The sequence below is a fragment of the Tetrao urogallus genome (assembly GCF_951394365.1).
Source record: "Tetrao urogallus genome assembly, chromosome: 12".
Classification (NCBI taxonomy): Eukaryota; Metazoa; Chordata; class Aves; order Galliformes; family Phasianidae; genus Tetrao; species Tetrao urogallus.
The window spans coordinates 1,486,664-1,505,880 of record NC_136825.1 but is presented as its reverse complement, the minus strand read 5'-3'; the positions used below and the strand labels follow the sequence as shown (position 1 = coordinate 1,505,880).

The 19,217-nt window shown below is 63.5% G+C and overlaps 1 protein-coding gene across 1 annotated transcript; it reads right to left on the bottom strand.

Annotated features, from left to right (window-relative positions):
* Window positions 1–210: 210 nt before the first annotated feature.
* Window positions 211–19,088, bottom strand: PIEZO1 (piezo type mechanosensitive ion channel component 1 (Er blood group); the record flags this gene model as incomplete). Its single annotated transcript, XM_079541503.1, has 50 exons — window positions 211–460; window positions 538–736; window positions 823–902; window positions 979–1,101; window positions 1,172–1,344; window positions 1,432–1,524; window positions 1,593–1,781; window positions 1,861–2,008; window positions 2,094–2,252; window positions 2,372–2,586; window positions 2,676–2,823; window positions 2,908–3,031; window positions 3,107–3,371; window positions 3,464–3,652; window positions 3,738–3,996; window positions 4,238–4,420; window positions 4,510–4,601; window positions 4,678–4,853; window positions 4,933–5,019; window positions 5,321–5,414; window positions 5,485–5,588; window positions 5,948–6,019; window positions 6,265–6,347; window positions 6,521–6,610; window positions 6,689–6,857; window positions 6,944–7,040; window positions 7,120–7,363; window positions 7,804–7,957; window positions 8,340–8,444; window positions 8,519–8,723; window positions 8,802–9,002; window positions 9,089–9,214; window positions 9,286–9,462; window positions 9,528–9,685; window positions 10,242–10,516; window positions 10,717–10,865; window positions 10,942–11,120; window positions 11,191–11,302; window positions 11,374–11,634; window positions 11,725–11,816; window positions 11,894–11,972; window positions 12,052–12,144; window positions 12,266–12,431; window positions 12,621–12,834; window positions 12,932–13,070; window positions 13,840–13,996; window positions 14,074–14,112; window positions 14,244–14,370; window positions 14,989–15,078; window positions 19,025–19,088. The coding sequence occupies 50 exons, from the start codon at window positions 19,086–19,088 to the stop codon at window positions 211–213; spliced, it is 7,467 nt and encodes a 2,488-aa protein (XP_079397629.1).
* Window positions 19,089–19,217: the final 129 nt, after the last annotated feature.

The window sequence follows — 19,217 nt, the reverse complement described above, 5'->3', positions numbered from 1 at the left end:
GCGTCAACTCCTGACACCCCCCACAGCTGGCCAGCCCCCCAGAGAAGGCACAACATGGTCTCTGCCGGTTGGACGGCTTCAAAGCAAGGTGAGGATGAGATCCTCCTTCTAAAAGCACCGTCCCGTGCCCCCCAGCAGGATGCGACCCTGCAGGGCTGCTTAAGGCATTGGCGGTGGCGTCCCTTTGCGAGGGGCTGCAGTCCCTTCCCCTTACTCCTTCTCCCTCGTCCACTTGATCATGGTCTCGGGTGAGCGGTAGAGGAAGATGAGCTTGGCGTAGAGCTCCTCCTCCAGCTCCAGCTCTCCCGTCTCCCGCACCAGGAAGATGTCCTGGCACAGCTTCAGGATGCGGTCCACGCAGGGCAGCTCCTCAAACATGATGGAGTGTGAGATCTCGCTGAAGAAGCCTCGCACAAACTTCCCAATCACCAGCACGATGGAGACGTACAGCCCCATGATCCTGCAATGGGGGTGGGATGAAACCACCTTCGTTCCCCCCTCGCCACCCCCAGCTCCCTCCCTTGCCCCCCTACGCACCCATAGCCGGCCAAAAAGCCCAGGCTGGGGGGGCTGACTTTGTCGTTGAAGATGACCATGGGCAGGATGTTGCCGTCGCGTGCTGGAGCATCCTTCAACCTCACCACCCACCACTCCAGGAAGCTGTCACTGCCCTGCCCTGAGCCTGAGCGCTCCCGTTTCAGCTGCACCTCGACATCCAGGTAGCTGTCCTCTCCATCTGTGGGGCGAACAAGGGGGGGGGGGTCAGGGCATGGCACGCTGGCCAAGTCCCCCATCGTGTGTACAACAGACAACGGGACCCACCTGGCAGCAGCTGCTTGACTGGGTTGGCTTCGGGGCCGTTGGGCGCCCGGATATATTTGGGGAAGAGTTTGGGCACTTGCCTGCAACAAAGCAGAGTGAAGCGCCATCCCCGGGGGCATCCCCTTTCCCTGACCCCCTCTCCCCAGGGACACTCACACTGGAGCATCACGAGTGCCTTGCAGCAGCTGGGCCAGCTCCATGCGCTCCGGTGCTCCGGGCTGCAGGTCAGTGGTGTGCTTGTCGAAGGTGTGCTCCACCGTGCCGCCCTTCCCCAGGTCCCTGCAGGCACAGAGGTTTGCTGGGAGGGCACAGATAGGGCTGCCCCCTTCCCCAGTAGCCCCGCTGTTACCTCTGGAAGGTCCAGGTGAGGCGCAGGGTGATGTCAGAGGAACCATTCTGCAGCTCTCGCCGCATCTGCTCGCGGCTGGGAGGGCTGATGCTCCACAGTGAGCCTGAGCTGCCCTCAATGCGCGCCGTGACGATGTCCTCATAGCCGTACAGCGTGATGAACTGCATGGCCACCTGGGGATGGAATGGGGTGCTGAGCCACGTGCCCCTCGGGGCGCCCACTGGGGACAAAGGAAGGGCTCTGCGGGGCTTTGGGGCTACCGGCTGCCTCTCGAATTCCTTGGTCAGCGCTTCGTAGTCCTGCGGTGTGAAGGGTTGGATGGACTGCTGCTGGGCACTCATGGTGAACAGCGGCTGCGGGGATGCGGTGCGGTCAGTGCGGGATCCCGGTGCCCAACGCAGAGCTTGCCCCCCATCCTCACCTCATACCCCCCCAGCTTGAGGGTGACGGTGACGTCGATGGGGTGGTTGACGACGCCCACCACCGAGCGCACCAGCGACATGAAGAGCAGTGGGAACCAGATGATGGCCACCAGGAAGAGGATGATGAGGCCGCCCATGCCGTACTTGACGATCTTCTTCTTCTTCTGCCCTTTGGGCTGTGGGTATTTCTGCAGACAGACGGCACGGGCTGCCTGGTAGAACCCATCTGGGGCCACCCCAACGGCAGCGGACTCAATGGGGCCGTACCTTCTCTGTCTCACGGCTGCACTTGATGATGAAGATGTTGGCGTAGATGTCTTCCACACACATCCAGTTGGACAGTGACAGCGTGGTGTCGGTCCAGACCCAGTCCATGACGGCACGCAGCTCCACCAGGAAGGGCACGAGGCGGAACCTGGGAGGCACGGGGAGATGGGGCTGGTACAGCTCCATCCACCCAAATGGGGCAACCTGTCCCCGCGCCACCCGCTGCCCCGTACCCCTGGAAGAGGAAGAGGTTGAGATGGTTGTATTTCTTGGTGAGGAAGTTGCCCAGGATGCGGGTGGGGTAGCCGCAGCGGATCTGGTAGGCTGACAGCGAGAAGTAGATGCACTTGACAAAGTACCACAGCTGGGCCACTGTGTTGAGGCTGAACAACCTGCAGGAGGGATGTGTCACTGCTCTGGCTGCCTGAGCCCCCATCATAAAGGCCACATAAAGGAATCACCCCCATAGGCTACCCAAGGACCTTAGGGGTTGGTCAGTGGGGACCGGTACCTTTCAGTGACGGCTGGCAGGATGAAGAACATCCAGAGATGGATGCTGAAAACCAGGATGACCTGGAAGATGAGCTTGCCCAGTACAGTCTTACGGAGGTAGAGCGCGCGGTCGATCACCATGGTGGTGAACTGGATGAGCAGCATGACCAGGAAGGCCTCTGGGACTTGGTCATCCGACAGAGAGGAGGTGATGTCGGCGGCTGCCGAGTGTTTCTGGGGACACCAAAGAGGTGAGGACTCAGCCCCGCCTGACCTCACATTGGGATCCCACCGTCTGGCACCCTGCAGAGCTTTCTGCTCACCCCAAAGGCCCAGAAACCGAAGATTATGATGATGAAGTCAACCACATCAGCCAGGAACATGAAGGCATAGACGTCGGTGGCTGCCCGGTACTGGCTGTGCAGGATATCATGGAAGAACCCACGCACGGGCTGGTACACGTTCTGTGCCCTGGAGGAGACAGGGATGGGTGACAGGTGACCAGTGGGCTGCAAGCTGTAGTTCCCACCCTAACCCACACCGTGGGGCACTCACATGGTGAGGAAGAAGAGCTTGACCCGGAGACCAAACGCCTTCAGCTTCTTCTGAGAGTGGCTCTGTTTTGTCTCCTCCTCTTCCTCTTCTTCCTCTTCCTCTCCCTCCTCCTCCTCCCCATCCTCTGTGAGTGATAAGCAGCATGGGTGACTGTCAGGCTCCCTGCCAGACCACATCTTGCCCAACTCCAGGTACTCACCTTCCTCCACCACTGCTGCTGGCTCCTTGCCCCACTGCCTCTTCCTCCTGAAGCGGAGATGTGTTGCTCCATCCCCACTCCCCTCCTTCTGCCCCTGGGCATTGCCCTCCGACTCTGACCCCACAGCTGCACCCAGAGCTCCTGACTCTGCTGGCACCGCTGGGGACACTGCTTCCTCCTGCCGCTCCTCCTCCTCCTCTGCCTGCTCCGCCTCTGCCTTCTTCTTGGCAAAGGGATCCTCCTCGTGGTCCCACAGCCCATAGCACTGGGAAGGACAAGGGTCATGGGCGTACAATGGGATACAGTGGGGCTCAGGCCACCACCAGCCCTCACCCACAAAGCACCCGCAGGGCTCACCAGCAGCAGCGAGCGGTGGAAGAAGAGTGCCAGGAGCTGGATGAGGTCGTATTTGATGTAGCGGTCGGTCTTCTCCAGCCCCAGGATGCGGGGTGGGAAGAAGGGCTTGCCTTCATTACGCACCAGCATGGCGTAGCCGTTCCAAGGGAAGAAACCAAACTGGAAGAGGTATTTCACCACCACCATCACCTGCAGGGATATGGGTGTCAGGAGGTGGCAGCCAGAGCTGGGCGTCATCGTGTCTTTGTCCCCTGCGCAGCCACCTCTTGCCCACCTCAGTGAAGACGATGGCAGTCATCCAGAAGCGCTTGCTGGGCCGGGGGATGGAGAGCATGGCCCAGAGGAAGACAAGGATGGGCAGGAAGAGGGAGATGACGGAGGCGGTCACCATGTTGTTGAGGATGATGATGAAGTAGCAGAGCAGCTCGGAGTGGGCGGCCACGCAGTGGTAGATGGCCAGCAGCAGCTTCAGAAAGCGGTTGTGGGACTGGTAGAACTTCTCTGACTCCTCCAGCTCGGCAAAGTACAGCCTCCTGTGGGGCATGGGAGCTGAGCCTGCACCCCGGTCCCACTGCAATCCCCGTCACCGCCATTGTCCACATCGTCTCCATCCCATCCCTGTCATCACCACCGTCCCCAATGCCTTCATCCCCTATCTCCATCCCCATCACCCCATTGTCCACATCATCTCCATCCCATCCCTGTCATCACCACTGTCCCCAATGCCTTCATCCCCTATCTCCATCCCCATCACCCCCCATCCCCACACCATACCTGCTCACCAGCAGCTCGCTGGCTGTCCGGCTCCTGTTCTGCGGCAGGGCCAGGAGCTCCCGAGATCCTGCCACGTCCTCCCGTGACCCCCAGTTTGCCACCTGCTCCTGGCTGCCTCTCTGCAGAGGGCACTGTGCTGCAGGGGGCTCAGCCCTTTGCTCACACTCAGCTCCATTGCGCCCACTGTGAACAGCGCAGGGACAGGTGAGCACCTTCCTCAGCGGTCCCCACTGCGGGTGGGTGGGCACCCAGGGGTGTATCTATGCACCTGCCTGGAAGCGATGCCATTCTGAGGCTCCTCTTGGGGCTCCTCGGGTGGCAGCAGGTAGAGCTCATCCAGCACCCCGCGGTGCACATCTTCACCCTACAGCACGCATAGGGTCAGCACCGTCACAGTGCTGCGGTGCCAAACGCCACCATCCCCCTTCCCCGTGTGTCACCTTGGCCAGGCGCTGCGTCAGGACGTATCTCTCGAGCTGCAGCACGGTGGACATGTCGGTGTGCTCCTGCGTGCAGGCATCCAGCCACTGGGTGAGGCCGTCCACCATGGCCTGGCACAGCACCCACAGGAAGCGCAGGGTGTTCAGCGCCCGCTGCAGCACGTTGCCCCGCTCTGCTGGGCGAGGAGAGAGGGGCTCGTGGCTCTGCACCCACCCAGGGCACCTCCTGCTGCTGGGGTCCTGCCGCCCACCTACCAGATCCTTCTTCCTCCTCCTCTTCCTCCTCCTGGCCTTCAGCCTCTTCGGGCGCCGCTGATGCCTCCTCCCTCGCTCTGCTGTCCCCTGCAAAATCATGCCCTCCCCATGATGGGACAAGATATCACTTCCAAACCCCCTTTGTGGCTTTTCTGCCCACCACCCAGACTCCTCCCCTCTTAAAAATTCAAGGATGGGCACAGCTTGTGCCCAGCCCTAGATCTTGCTATCAGAGAATACACACACATACTGGTAACCCCATGGAGATGATGTCCCAGCTGGGACAGGATCGCTTCGTCCCCCCCACCAGGCACCCCCAGCCCCGTTTTATGGTTCAGTAGCCCCATTGGGGGTCTGGTAGCCCCACTTTGGGATGAGCCAACCCCACCTGCAGTGAGCTCATCGCCCAGCGGCTCCTGCTGCTCACGCTCCTGCTGCCTCAGCGCTGTCCTGGTGTTGGTCATCCAGGCCTGGTAGGCGAGCTGCATTGGGGAGGGGGCTGTCAGCACCCAGCAGCACGGCTGGCCACCACCCAACTCCCACCAGGCTCACCTGGAAGGCACTCTGCCTGCCTGGCCGCGGCTCCTCAGGCACTGCTGCCTCCTCCTCTTCCTCGCTGTCTGACTCAAAGAGGAAGTATTCCCCAGAATGCAGCACTGTCAGGGTGACAGAGGGTGTCACAGCACAGTGTGACACAGGGTGACACGGCACGGCTGGTGCCCAAGCTGTCCCCGTTGCCATCTCCCCCGTGCTCAGTGCCAAAGACGCCCGCAGGGACCCCACTGGGGACCTCAGTGCCAAACAGCTCGATGTCCCCAGAGGGGTATCCCTCCAGCACCGAGTCCTGCAGGCACCCCGACTGCACGCCCCGTTAGTGCACACAAGCAGAGAACGCCCTGGTTAATGCCAAGAGCGGGGATAGGAGGCATGCGGGGCATCACCTCGCCAAAAGCACCGTCACCGTCGCTCCCCTCGGTGGCACCGCGTGCCGCCCGCGCCCCCTGCGGGGCAATACCTGCGGCGTGGTCTAACCATGGCCGCCACCACCGCTCCCTCTGCCGGGCAGGGTCCGCCGGGCTGCTGGGCGCTGTGGAACGGCAGTAGGGACTGAGCGTGGCCATAATAGGGGCACCCACCCCAAGGAAGGGTGTGGGGACGCGCCGGGGGAAGGTTTGGGGGGTTTGACAGCTGTGCGCTCCGCTGGGCCGCACCGGTCCTTGCACAGCAAAGGGATGGGGATGTTGGGAGTAAGAGTTGGTGATGGGTTGAAGTCACCGTTCCGGTGACAAAAGAGGGGTTGGAGGGGCTGGGGACCCCCCAGCCGGCTCTCACCTGCCCTGGCCCCATCCTGCCCCTCACCACCGGGCAGCCGCTCCTGGTGGTACTTCTCCTGCTTGGCACGGATCCGTTCCATCCTGTTGGATGCAGCACCGGATGCTCCAGAGCTCCCCAAGCCCCCACTACTCCATCACCATGCTGGGTACCCACCACCCCCCTGGGCCCTTCCTGCACCTCAGAGTGCCCCAACAGCTCTAGGGGTTTGGGAGGTGCCCCAAGTACCCTTCCATCCCCCCCAAAACCCACTCACTGCCGTTTGAGCTGAGCCAGCGACTTCTTCTCAGCCTGCCGGTGGGAGCGCATGCTCTTCATGAGGCTGGCTCTGAACAGCGCGACGCCCCTGCAGCAATGGGGACAGTGGATGGTGAATTTCCTCACCCAGCCCCCTCAGGGACCCCGCAGACACCCCCTGCCCCACCTGGAAGCCTGCAGGGCAGAAGCTTGGAGGTCCAGCATGACGTGCAAGAAGTAGTAGCTGAGGAAGACACGACGCTGGAGCAGGAGGAAGAAGAAGCAGATGCTGTCCCAGATGATGCCAGCCTCCTCCACTGGCAGCGAGCAGTCCTGGTCCTTGCCCATCTCCTTGGCTGGCAGACAGAGGGATGGAGGAGCAGGTGAAGCAGCACCCCAAAATGCCCCTATCTTTCCCAGCCCACCCTGTGCCAGTGCTCACGGTCGTAGTAGCCCTTGACGGTGCAGACCAGGCTGAAGAGTTGGATCACCCAGCAGAAGTTGCTCTGCATCTGCTGCACGAAGACGCAGGAGAGGAGCTGTGGGAAGAGTGCGAGGTTGATCCCTCTGCACCCACCTGGTTGACCCGAGGAGCAAACCCGGGAACGGCGCCCTCACCGACAGCATGTTTTTGGAGATGATGACGGTGATGTTGTAGAGGATGAGGCAATCCCAGAGCACGAGGCGTGCCCGTGCTGGCTTGCGCAGCATGGCAGTGCCGAAGAGCAGGAGGTAGAAGCAGGCAAGCAGGTAGCCGAGGCCAAAGAGGCTGATGCGGGTGGCCCCGGTGATGAAGACCACCACCAGGACAAACCAGAAGAGGTAGCGGAAGACCACCACCTTCGCCATGTCCAAGTAGGACCTGCAGAACGCTGTGCTCAGAGCAGGGTTCCCATCCCCTCCAAGCACCTGCACCCAGCTCCATTTGGAGTTGGAGTGCAGCAAAGTGCTACGCCTCCACAACCTAACCAGCAGGTCCCTATCTAGGGGTTCCAGTGCCCTCGGTGACCTGGTGCTCATTTTGGGGCACAAAGTGTTTGTCCCAGTTCACGGGTATCCCAATGCTCAGTGGGTTCTCGCACCATCACTGCATCCCCCCACACCCTCAGGGCACTCTGGACCCAGCTGTACCACCTTGCTGGCAGATCATATCCCAACCTACAGGAGGGTCTCCCTGGCCCTATGCTGCTGCAACCCCACCCTGGGGGACCCCATCCCAATCCTTGGGGACCACATCCCAGCGCATCTCACTGCCCGTAGATCCCAGCCCTCTCTCCGTGGCCCCCAGCCGTGGGCACCCACCGGCAGTGGATGAAATTGGGGGTGGGATTGTGGGGCTCTCGCTCCAGGTCCGGCCGGTCCGCATTGTCACCCGCAGCCCGCAGCCACTCCTCGGTGCGTTCGGCCACAAACACCCTCCACTGCTGGGCCGCGCACAGCAGCAGCACGAAGTCATCTGCAGGCACGTGGATCAGCCCCTTGGGGGCGGGGCTTCGGAGAGCCACGCCCCCTTTCTACGAAAGCGGGCGTGGCCAAGGAGGGGGCGGGGCTTCCCACGCCCTGGGCGTCGTATTCAATGAGTGGTTCCCACGGGGGTGTGGCCATTCGTAGCCCCTCCCTCTCAACGGGGCGTGGCTTCAACCAAGCTCCTCCCCAAAGCCGTACGGCCACTCACGTGCCCCCTCCTCCCTATAGGGCTGGGGGTTTTTCTCCTATTCTCATCCCAAATGGATGCGGCACCCCCCAAGCCCCACCTCAATGAACGACCCCTCCCACCTTCGGGGCTTGTAGCCATGCAGATCCCAGCCCTCCCACCCCCCATCCCGGGGGGCACTCACTGATGAGGTTGGTGGATTTGGGGGCCACAAAGAAATCGGGCAGGTAGAGCCATTTGATGAGCGCCGAGTTCATGGGGAGGGACCGGCTCCAGCGCCACGGGTAATCTGGGGAGGGGGGACAGCAGCACGCTGTATCTTGGCCCCCCAACATCCCCCAGCCCATTCCCCATGCCTCATACCCATGCAGAGAGCGGGCGGCATGCCGACACACAGCAGGTACTGGTAGAGGAGGAAGACCACGAGGAAGAGGCAATACTTGGGCCAGAGGCGTGCGATGGCCGCCCGCCGGCGCCGCGTCAGGATGACCACCAGCCAGCAGCCGTGCAGGATCACCATGAAGTTCATCCGCTGCCCGATCACGTTCACCGTCATCAGGAAGCAGATCTGGAATTGGGGCGGTTCAGGAGCTCAGCTCCACACGTACCAGGTACCCCACGTTGCCCCGTAGCCCCCGCTGCCCACCTCCAAGCCAAACTTGTAGTAGAAGTAGTTGAGGAAGTACTTGACACAGTTGACCAAGCCGTGGTCCAGCTGCTCACGGGACACGTCCTCAAAGATGGTCTCAGTGATGGGGACCAGCAGCTGGTGCTGCTTGCGGTAATACTCCTGGCGCCGATACACCACCGCCTCCAGCACCAGCAGCAGCAGCACCAGGAGGTGGTTCTGGGGGGGTGAGGGGTGCTCAGCTCCACTGTGCTCAGGGTGCAGAGCATCCCACCACCCCATTCCTGCCCGCACCCCCCACCCACCTGGATGTAGCCCAGGTTGGGGAAGCCCTTGCGGATGCCGAACCAGTTGGCGGGGTCCACGAGGCCGCGGTACAGCGTGGAGTTGCCCATCTCCTCCGGGCTCAGGTTGGTGCTGTTAAGCAGGGGCTGCCAGGGGACACGGTGTCAGCACCCGCAGCCATTGGAACCCATCAGCATCCCCATCCCTGCCCCGGCACCTGGGTGCAGTTGCTGGAATACTCGCTGGGGTCGACGATCTTGAGCTGGTAGAGCATCTTGCAGACGATGATGATGCAGGTCCAGATGGTGGAGAGGCACGAGGCCATGTGGCGGAAGCGGCAGTAAGGCATGGCGAAAGCCCACAGCAGCACCAGCAAGAAATTCATCAATGATACCTGGGGGCAATGACAGTGTCAGCACTGTGGGACAACCCCCGGGACCCCCAGGCCCTGTGCTGTACCTCCTGCAGAGCCACCCAGACGGTGTAAAGGGCCACCAGCTTGAGGATATGCAGTTCCAGCAGGCGCCCCACGAAGACCTGCCCGCGGGTCAGCGTGTCCGAGAAGGTCCAGCCCAGCACGATGAGGCGCTCCAGCACCAGCCCCCACTTGCTGGGTGCTGTGAGGACACAGACCATCACGGGTTTGGAGGATACCCCAACCCTGCCCCCTCCCTTCCAGGCTTGGGGAATGCTTTAATCCACCCCTGTACTCTCCCAGGATCAGGACATCCCAACACATCTCTGTAATCTTCCATCCCTTTCTTGGCCTGAAGGACACCCCAAGTCCATCCCTGTATCCTCCTCTCCCAGGTTTGGAGAACACTCTGACTCAGCCCTGTATTCTCCTGGCCTCTTCTTGGCTTGGAGGACGCTCCCATCCATTCCTGTATCCTCCAAATATCAGAGGACATCCCAACTCATCCCCATATCCAAGTGTCCCCGTCTCGGTTTTGGAGAACACTCCAATCCATCCCCGTACCCTCCAGACTTCAGAGAACACCCCAACCCATCCTACATCCTCCTGGCTCCTCCACAGCTCAGGAGACAACCCAATCCATCCCTGCACTCTCCAAGGCACAAAGGACACCCCAAACCCATCCCTTATCGATTCCTCAGCTTGGAGAACGTCCCATCCCATCCCCAACCCCAAGGACAGCCCACCCCTGGCAGTACCCTGCGAGGCAGTGTCAGACTCTCCCCCTTCAGTCCTGGCACTCTCAGCAACGACTGCATCGCGCAGCAGCCGGCTGCCGTGCAGCTCCTCGGGCCGGGGGATGTGGCAGGGCTGCAGCCCAGCAGCAGGGATGTGCTCCAGATCAGTGATGTGCATGAAGGGGCGATGGAAGTAGTGAAGCTGAAGGATGCAGGCCAGCAGAAAGAAGCCTGGGATGAGGGTGCTGGAGAAGAGCTCGGAGACGCTGAACTGCTCCAGACCCAGGTCACCCAACCTGGAAGGGAGGGGATGTTGTGGTCAGCATGGGGCCACCTCCATCCCCTTTGCCATGCATGGATGTCCTGAGCAAGGCAAACCTTCTGTGCCCTCAGTTTCTTGGTGTGCAACACATCTCCCAGCCATGCCCTGGTGCCACCGCACCACTGGGGACACCATGATGGCATGGGGACACCATGATGGCATGGGGACACTCACTGCTCGTTGGTGAGACCCGTCAGATTCCTCCAGTACATGGGGAAGTCCTCAAACTGGAAGGTGTAGACGGCGATGAGCACCAGCATGGTGTAAGCCACCACCAGCCACCAGAAGCCCTTCAGCACTTTGCGCCATAGGCTGTAGTACACCTGCAGGGATGGGGACATCAGTGTGCTGCCACTGGGTGCACACGCCGTTTGGGGCCAGCACCTCCATCCCCTGTACCTGGAAGAGGGTGAGGCAGAGGAGGAAGAGGAACATGTAGACAATCTTGTAGACCACGAGGCGCCCGGCGAAGCTGACCACGATGAACATCCCGGCGCACACACAGATCCAATACTTGGCATAGAAATCCCGCACCAGAGCCCCCAGTGCCTTCAGCACATCCCGCTGTCGGCCAGGTTCTGCAAGGCATGGCACTGCTGGTACCGTGGGTCGCATGGGGGCAGACCCAGAGTCACCAAAGGACCTCACCTGTATCCGAAATGGTCACCTCCAGCAGCGGGGTGGCCGGGCTCGTCCTCGTTAGCAGCTTCTCCTTAACGAACTGCCGCACCAGCAGCCAGAAGGTGAGGGTGAGCAGGAGCTGCAGGGACAGGTGGTGAGCAGAGCTGGTGGGCACCGCAGGGACGGGGATGGGGATGGTGCAGGAGGTACCTTGGCCCCCAGGTCCAGGCAGGGGTACTTGGGGCGCACGAGCCCCAGCTGCTCCAGGCTCATGAGGCCGACACGGGTGGGCAGCTCGGGGCCCAGGTCCATGCCCCAGACATACTGCAGGCTGCAGAGAGCAATGCCATAAAGCAGCAGGAAGGGTGAGCAGAGCATGGCAAAGTGGTGCCGGCTGCGCACGATCCAGATGAGGCAGGACCAGAGCAGCAGCACGAAGGTCAGCCAGCTGTGGTAGGTGATGCTCCACACCTGTGGGACAGAAAAAAAACTCAGCTTCTCCCCTTTTTCAGGCTCACGACTTGGAGAAAAATTCCTGGAGGCCACGATGGAGTGCCTTACCATCATGGCAATGAGGGCACAGACGTAGCTCTGGTTCATGACGACGTGCCACAGTGTCTGCAAGGGCAGCCGCTCTCCCGGACGGTCCCTGCCTGGCCAGCGAAGCAGTAGCTGTGAGCCTCTGCCCCACTGCAGGGCAGGGATGGGGCAGCACTCGGGCTGGGCTTACCCAGTGGCGTGGCATCACCCAGGACGTGGACAGTGCAGTTCTCTGTTCTCCGCTTCCCAGTGCTGGAGGACAGCATGGGCTGGAGGAGGGAAGGGGCAGAGAGTGCTGAGCACCCACTGGCACCCCCAGAACACCGCAGTGCGGCTCCCCCGACTCACCTTGGTGTCTTCAGCCACACCATCGCTGTCCTTGGGCCAGCTCTCTAGCTCCACCAGATCCCGCGCTGGGGGCTGTGCTGGCAATGCTGCTCTCTGCAAGAGCAAGGAGCCAGCTGCAACCCCGGGGGGGGGGGGGGTCCCAACCCCGAGCACAGCACCCCCCCCACCACGCACCCTGGGCCACTGAGGTGCACGCATCCCCGCAGCCCCTCACCCTGGCGTCCAGGCGGCGCAGCTTCAGCAGCGTGGCCACGGTGTAGTAGAGCAGCAGCAGGATGCCAGGATTGGCGTAGACGGGCCAGGGGTGTTCGGTGTTGAGCTGCAGGGCATTGGGTCGGGAGCAGTTGCTGTACAGGATGATGTCCTTGAAGCCAAACACCCTGCGGGGGAGGAGGGGGGCATGAATGGCATTAACTCCCTGGGACTGGCGATGTCCCCATCCCTGCAGTACCAGGCTGTGAGCAGGATGGGAGCCAAGCAGGAGCCGTGCCAGCTGCAAGCCATCCCTGGGGACATGGGGACCCGTGGTGGGGGTACACGTGGAGAGGGGCACCCACGGCACCGCTTACCGTGCCCAGATGGTGGGGGGCGGGAAGACCCCCTGCACAAAGGGTGCTTGGTAGGCATAGAGGCACAGGAGATGAGCAGCAGCGTAGAGGCCGATGAGGACACAGAGGGCATCGAAGGCAGCGCGGCTGGAGGGGAGGTGGCATGCCCACCAGGTGCACAGCCCCACGAACAGCAGGTAGTAGACGCTGGAGGAGGCGGAGGGCAGGGTGATCCCTGCAGAGCAGCGCCCCGAGGGCGGTCAGTCACCCACACCCCCCATCCAGAGATCCCCCACATTCGCCGCATACCCCCTCCCCGGTCCCAGACCCACCGGCCAAAGCCAGCAGCACGATGGCCAACCCTTTCCCGGCCGCCCACAGCACCCAGTGCGCCGTCACCCGCAGCCTGGCGCTGAGCGGTGCGTCCCCGCCTGCCGTGCCACCGCGCCGCTCCACGTCCTGCTCTTCCCCCTGCAGCAGGCAGGAAGCACAGCAGTGAGCCCCAAACCCCCCAAGGCATCCCCCCACGGGCTCCCCCAGTCCCCGCTGCTGGCCGTGCCTCGGTTTCCCTGCTGCACGTGGCCTGGCTCTGCACCTGGCCGTGTTTATCTCGCAGCCGCTTGGAAAGCGCCTCTGAAACACGGCTGTTTTTCTTGGCAGCAGCAGCCAGGTTCCCAGCATTGAGCTTTTTTCCAGGCTGCCTCCCGCGCTCACTGCAAAGGCATCCACGCTGCCAGCGCTCCGGTTACAGCACGGCCTGCATGGGGCTGCAGGATGCACCCGAAATGGGGCTGGGACACGGAGGTGCCATCAGCACGGATCTGCATGGGTGATGCTGGTGCCACCCTCACAGCTTGTTGGCACGGCACAGTATGGCACTGCATGGCACTGCATGGCACTGCATGGCACGGCTCCCAGCTGGCTCCATCCCCACCCGTGGGCAGCCTGTGCTCTGCCGTCCCACATCGAGCAGCTCTATGGGGCTGGGCTGTTTGTGGGATCCCTATGGAAACGCAGGAGCAAACACGGGCACTCCTCTGCAGCTGAGTCACTCCGGGGAAGGGAGGCACAGGGGGGACCCAATCCATCGCTGACCGCCCAAAAAACGCTCCCCATTGCGCAGCCCCAACCCGGATCCCAGCCCAGGTCCACAGACACCTGGGTGTCCCCGTGGGGACAAGCAGGGACAGATGGGGGCCCTGCAGGAGGAGCACTGCTGGTGGCACCGGTGGCACCTCACCTGCTCAGAGAGCTGCCGGGACTCCGGTCTGCGGGTGGCAGTGCTGCCCTTGGGGACGAGGCGGTGGCACAGACACAGGCAGAGGGATGAGACCAGCAGGATGCCGACGTCGGGGGCCACCAGGCGCACCGAGTTGGGGAGGTCACCCAAGTCCAGCCTGGAGGGGGAGAAAGAGCAGGGTTGTGGGGGGTCCTCCACCACCAGTGACCACAACCAACGTTAAGGGAGCCGCACCTGGTGACCCCAATGTGCCGGGCGAGGACTTCCCAGCTGCTGCCTGTGGAGAAGCATAGAGGTGTTAGGGTGGCACCGACTCCACAGCAGCTCCATAGCACGTGGTAGGTGGGGTCTGAAGGCCAAATGCCACCAGCTCGGGGGCTCTGGGGCACCTGGCATCGGGGTACTCACAGCTGGGCCCCAGCAGCTGATCCAGGGCAGGCAGCGTGTACAGACATATCTGGAAAACGAAGTGGGCGAGGAGGAAGAGGAGGCTGGTCCCCAACAGAGCTTTGAGGAAGCGGCCGGCGTGACCTGCAAGAGATGGGCACCCATCGCCCCGAGCAGCCCCCGGGGGTGCCAGCATCCCCATTCTGAACTCCTGGGAAGGGTCCACTGGTGCCATACCAGTGCTGCCAGACCCCCACGTCCCTCAGCCCCCTCCAGGAGAACCCTTTCTGCCCCACCATTGGGGAAACCGAGGCACGGGGTGGTGTGGGACCCCAGGACCACACTCTCTTCTCCATTCACCCGCAGCCAGCACTCAGCAATGGGATCAGCACACCACTGCCTCCCAACCCCGTCCCATCCCAGAACTCCCCCCACCTGCAGCCGTGCCCCCAGCCCTTCACTCCCCTGGCTGCAGGGGGCACATCCCGGGCACCAGCCTGGGCACAGAGCCACGCACCAGGAGCGGCTCTGAGGTTTCTGGTTAATAGGGCCGAGGCTCGAAATTGGCCACCTCGCAGCAGGAGGACTATTAATAGTTGCACCAGACTATAATTAACCAAACGAGGCTGCCACGTGGAGCCGCCCAACCCTGGGGAAACCACAAAGGAGGAGCAGGTACCTGCAGGAGGGACAGCGTGCATCCCCTAAAAATAGTCCCAAACCCCACTGATGGTCCCCGAGCCTGAGATGCAATGCCCTCACCTGAGATGTCAGCCGGTCCCGGGAACCACGGCAGCAGCAGGAGGTACAGCAGGTACACCAGGGAGAGGACGTTGAAACGGAACAGGCAGGCTGGGGGCACAGGGTGGGCAGGGTTGGAGGCACCGGGGCTGCATTCTGTTATCCGCACCCCATAGGGACCCCATCACCGGGATGCTCGCTAAGAGCACCCCGACTGGCTCGCTCCAAAACGGTGCAGACCCCAGGACGGCCCCAAAGAAGGTCTGCACCCTTCCAGACCAGAATGACCCGACCCCCCCCCTGCCAGGCAGGGCGCTGGGGTGGGCCGGTCGCCAGGGGACGTGCTGCGAGCCCGGCGCGGCCCTTCCTGTGTTTACGAGGCTCTAATGGGACGGAGCGTCCTGCAGTAGCACGTGAGCTTCCCCACGGACCCCAGCGGGGGGTTAAACCGAGGTGTCCCCGCCTGCCCCGTATCCGGGGAGCCCCCGAGCGGGGCTGGGTGCCGCTCACATCGCCGCTCTCGTCGGGGACACCGCCGCCTCCCAGCGGTGACCCCATCCCGCGTCATCTCCCCGCACGCCGAGCGTTGCTCGCTGCATTTCGGCAAAGCCATGATCTCATGGAACAACTATTCCTCTCCCCGCCGCCAGCCGTGAGCAGCCGGCCCGGCGGGGAGCGGAGCCCGGAAAGGGGCAGCCGGAGCCACCCTCGTGTTGCAGACAGACCCTGCGGGTCCCTGGGGAGGTGGGGGTCACCCCAATGGTGACAAGAAGGGGGATTGGTGCCCAGAGCATCACTGGGGCAGAGGGCTGTGAAGGGGGGTAGCAGCACTGGGTATGAACAGGGACAACTTGCGACGGCGTGGCTCAGCTGCTTCCTGCTACCAAGGGCTGGGGACATCGCTCCTGGGGCACGACGGGTTTGGGGTCACCCGCAGCACTACGAGGGATGGGAAAGAGGGACGTGCCATAGAAGCGGCATTCCGCCTCGTCGGTGTGGCCGACACCGGGGGGCACCGCAGCCCCCAAACCCTCCCAGCGGCACGGGACGGGGCTCCCACCGCCGTCCTGAACCGGCACCGCAAACCGGTTCCCCTCCGTGCTGACAGCGGGGAAAGCGCAGCAAGGAGAGAGGGGGGAAAAACCAGTTTGGCAGAGCCGGGAGTGCAGAGCGTGCCAAAGGCGAGCTGCCCCGCGGCACCGGGACGGCACCTCCCCACCGCGCTGCCTCCGCTGCTCCGAGCCGCTCGGGTGGGTGTTTGGGTGGGGGGGTGGCACCCACCGCCCCCTCTGCGTGCCAGCAGCACCCACCGCCCACGAGGTTTTGCTGCTGTGAGGTAAGGGCTGCTCTTCGCTGGGTGCCTCCCTGCTGGATCCGCCCGGCCGTGCGTCCCAGCGGTCGGTAGCACTTGAACGGAGCGCTGCGCTCGTGTGCCGAGAGGACAAACCGCAGCGCAGGGAGCTGGGCAAGACGCGCTGCCGCTCCCTGTTGCCGGCCTGCAGCCTTCCCCTGCCTCGGATCCATCCCAGGATCCCCTGGCAGGGTGGGTGCCACGCAGAGGGCTGCAGCAGCGCCTCGTTTGCAGCACGGAAAGCACGACAGCAGCGGGGTCAGATAGGATGGAGCCATACCCAGCCATAGGGTGGAGGTGGCTCCCAGACTCCAGTGGTGCTGGGACCCCGACCCCCCGCCCAGCACCCCAGCGGCAGTGCTGGCTGCACGCAGCCTCACTGGTTGGTATCAGCGCTGCTCCTTGCTCTCTGCAGGATAAGGAACGACCCCAGCAGCCCCCCAGCAGCAGCGAGAACCCGGTGAGAAGCAGCCATGGGCATATCTCCACTCCCAGCCCCATCTCTGCTTTCCGGGAAGAAGCAGCAGCAGCCCCGCCATATCCTGTTTGTGTGGAAAATACATCCTGGTGCTGCCAGCGCGGGGCAGGGGCCGTCCTGCTCCCCACGGGGATGCTACGGGATCGGTGCACAACCTGGGAAAACCCCACAGCAGGGTTGGATGGGGGAAAACCTCGCCGGAGGAGCGGTGCTCGATGCCAGCCCTTCGCCCAAGGATGGGGACACCTCCATGTCCCCCACAGCACCGACGCCGACCGCTGGGGACAAACCGCGCGGTCGTCCCGCCCCGAGTCCTTATCTGCGCTGCGCATAGGAGGAAGCGGGAGCAGGGAGGTTAAACGGGCAGCGCGGCCCCAAGCACCAACCCTGCCCCGAAGTAGCGGGGCCGCAAAGGGACGGGGCGACCACACAGGGATCGGAGCCGACTCAGCGCCCTAAAGCTCGGCACCGGGACGTCCGCGCTGCTGGACCGACACCTCCGTCCCCAGCAGCCCCAGGGGGAATCCCAGATGCTCAGGGCATCCCCGCAGCTGCAGGCCGGGGGTGAAACCCCACCGCGCCCCGACATCCCCTACAAACCCCCACAAACCCAACACACCTCGCAGAACCGAGGGACGGAGCGTCGCCCACCCCAGCCCTGCGCAGCCCATCCCCCAGGGCCGCCCTTGGGAGGAAACGGAGTTATTGCTCTTGGAGACATTTGGTGGCAGGGCTTTTTTTTGTTTTTTTTTGTTTTGTTTTTTCTTTTTTTTTTTTTCCTCCTCTTATTTCCCCTCGTTTAAAAAAAGCACCTGACCGCAGGAGGCGGCTGGCCGCAGCCCACGCCGGGCACCGCGCCTGCAGCTCTCCCCAGGACCCCCAAACTCCGCTCTTGGGGATTTGGGAAGGAGGGGGGAGGGGGGCGCGTCCTCACCCCCCCCTCCGGCTCAGAATCTCCCCTCATTTTGGGAGGCTCATCCTCAGGGAAGCGATGCCCGAGGGCTTGAGGGGTGGGATGGGCAGTCGGGGGGGGAGAAGGGGGGAGCTGCACGCGGCACAGCCAGGCACGTTTACCCCCACAGCGGGTGGGAATCCGGCCCTACGGAGCTGCACCCCTGTGGGGCCACGACCAGCGGGGGCTGCCCCACACCGTGCCGCAAGGTCCGGCCACCGCCCGCACCGGGCTGGCTGAGAGCCGCCTGCATACATCCTGCGGACGTCGGGGAAAGGCTTAATTGCAGGGGAAGGAAGGCTGCGGGGCTTCCACCCGCCCCGTGCCTCAGTTCCCCCCCGTGCAGGGAGCCCAGCTGCCCAACGAGCACCCGCTGAGTCACCAGCACCTCTATTTCGATTTCATATCCCGGGACGGCGCTGCCGAGCCGGGCCCCACAACAAACCGGGAGGGGAACGCCGCGCCGGAGCTGCAGCCCGTCCCGCAACGCGGCCACGGCACCGGAGATCGCAACGCCAGGCGACACCGGGGGGGAGGGGGGAGGAACCGCACGGGATGCGCCCGGCCTTGTGCAAGCGGAGCCCGGCCACCACCTTCCCGGCCCGGTTTGCAGGCAGGGTTATAATTAACCTCCTCACATCCTGCGCGATGCACTGAGTCACTCCTCGCACACAGCAAACTGCAGAAAGAAGCTTTTCACCCGGCACCGACTTCCTCCCCCAACACCGCGGGGACGGGCAACGCTCCGCCGGAGGGTGGCACGGCCCGGGGGGGTCCCCGCACAAGGAGCCCGTTGAACCACGCGTGTTGACGGAGCCCCACGGAGCCGGAAAGGTTTTCCTTTCGGACGAAAAAGTTCAAAAGGCCGATTCTTGTCCCGCTCGCGGGGACGCGGGGATTTTCCAGGCTGGGGGCCAAGCGCTCCCCGCTGTGGGTGGTGCGCGGAGCGGCCGCCCCAACGCAGCGCACGGCCAGGGGGTGAGCGGGGCTCCGACCGACCGGCCACGGGACGGGGCGGCCGCGTGTGACAGCGTTACCCGCAGCCCCCGAGCGCCGCTCCGTCTGCGGCTCTCGGCAGAGAAAAAGTTGCGTGCTCCCCTCCCAACCCCCATCACCGCGTCCCGGTTCCGATTCACCCGTGGGAACGACACCAAGGGGGGAGGGGGAGGAAAAGTGGGGATCACCCCTACACCGTGAGCCCGTTGGCCCAACACCCGCAACGAGGGATAACCCTGAGCCCCTCCGGTAGGAAATAACGCGCGACACGTGCACCCACCGGCGAGCAGGGCGAGCGGCAGCAGCAGCCAGTAGAGCCCCGCGCACAGCGCCCGCCGCTCCATGCTTCAGGCGGCCGCGGGCCGGGCCATACCGCGCCGAGCCGGGCCGTTGCCGTTCCGCCCCGCAGGGCCGGACCCGGAGCGCTGCGAGGGAACGCGCTTCCCCCCGCCCCACCGCTGCTTTTATACGCG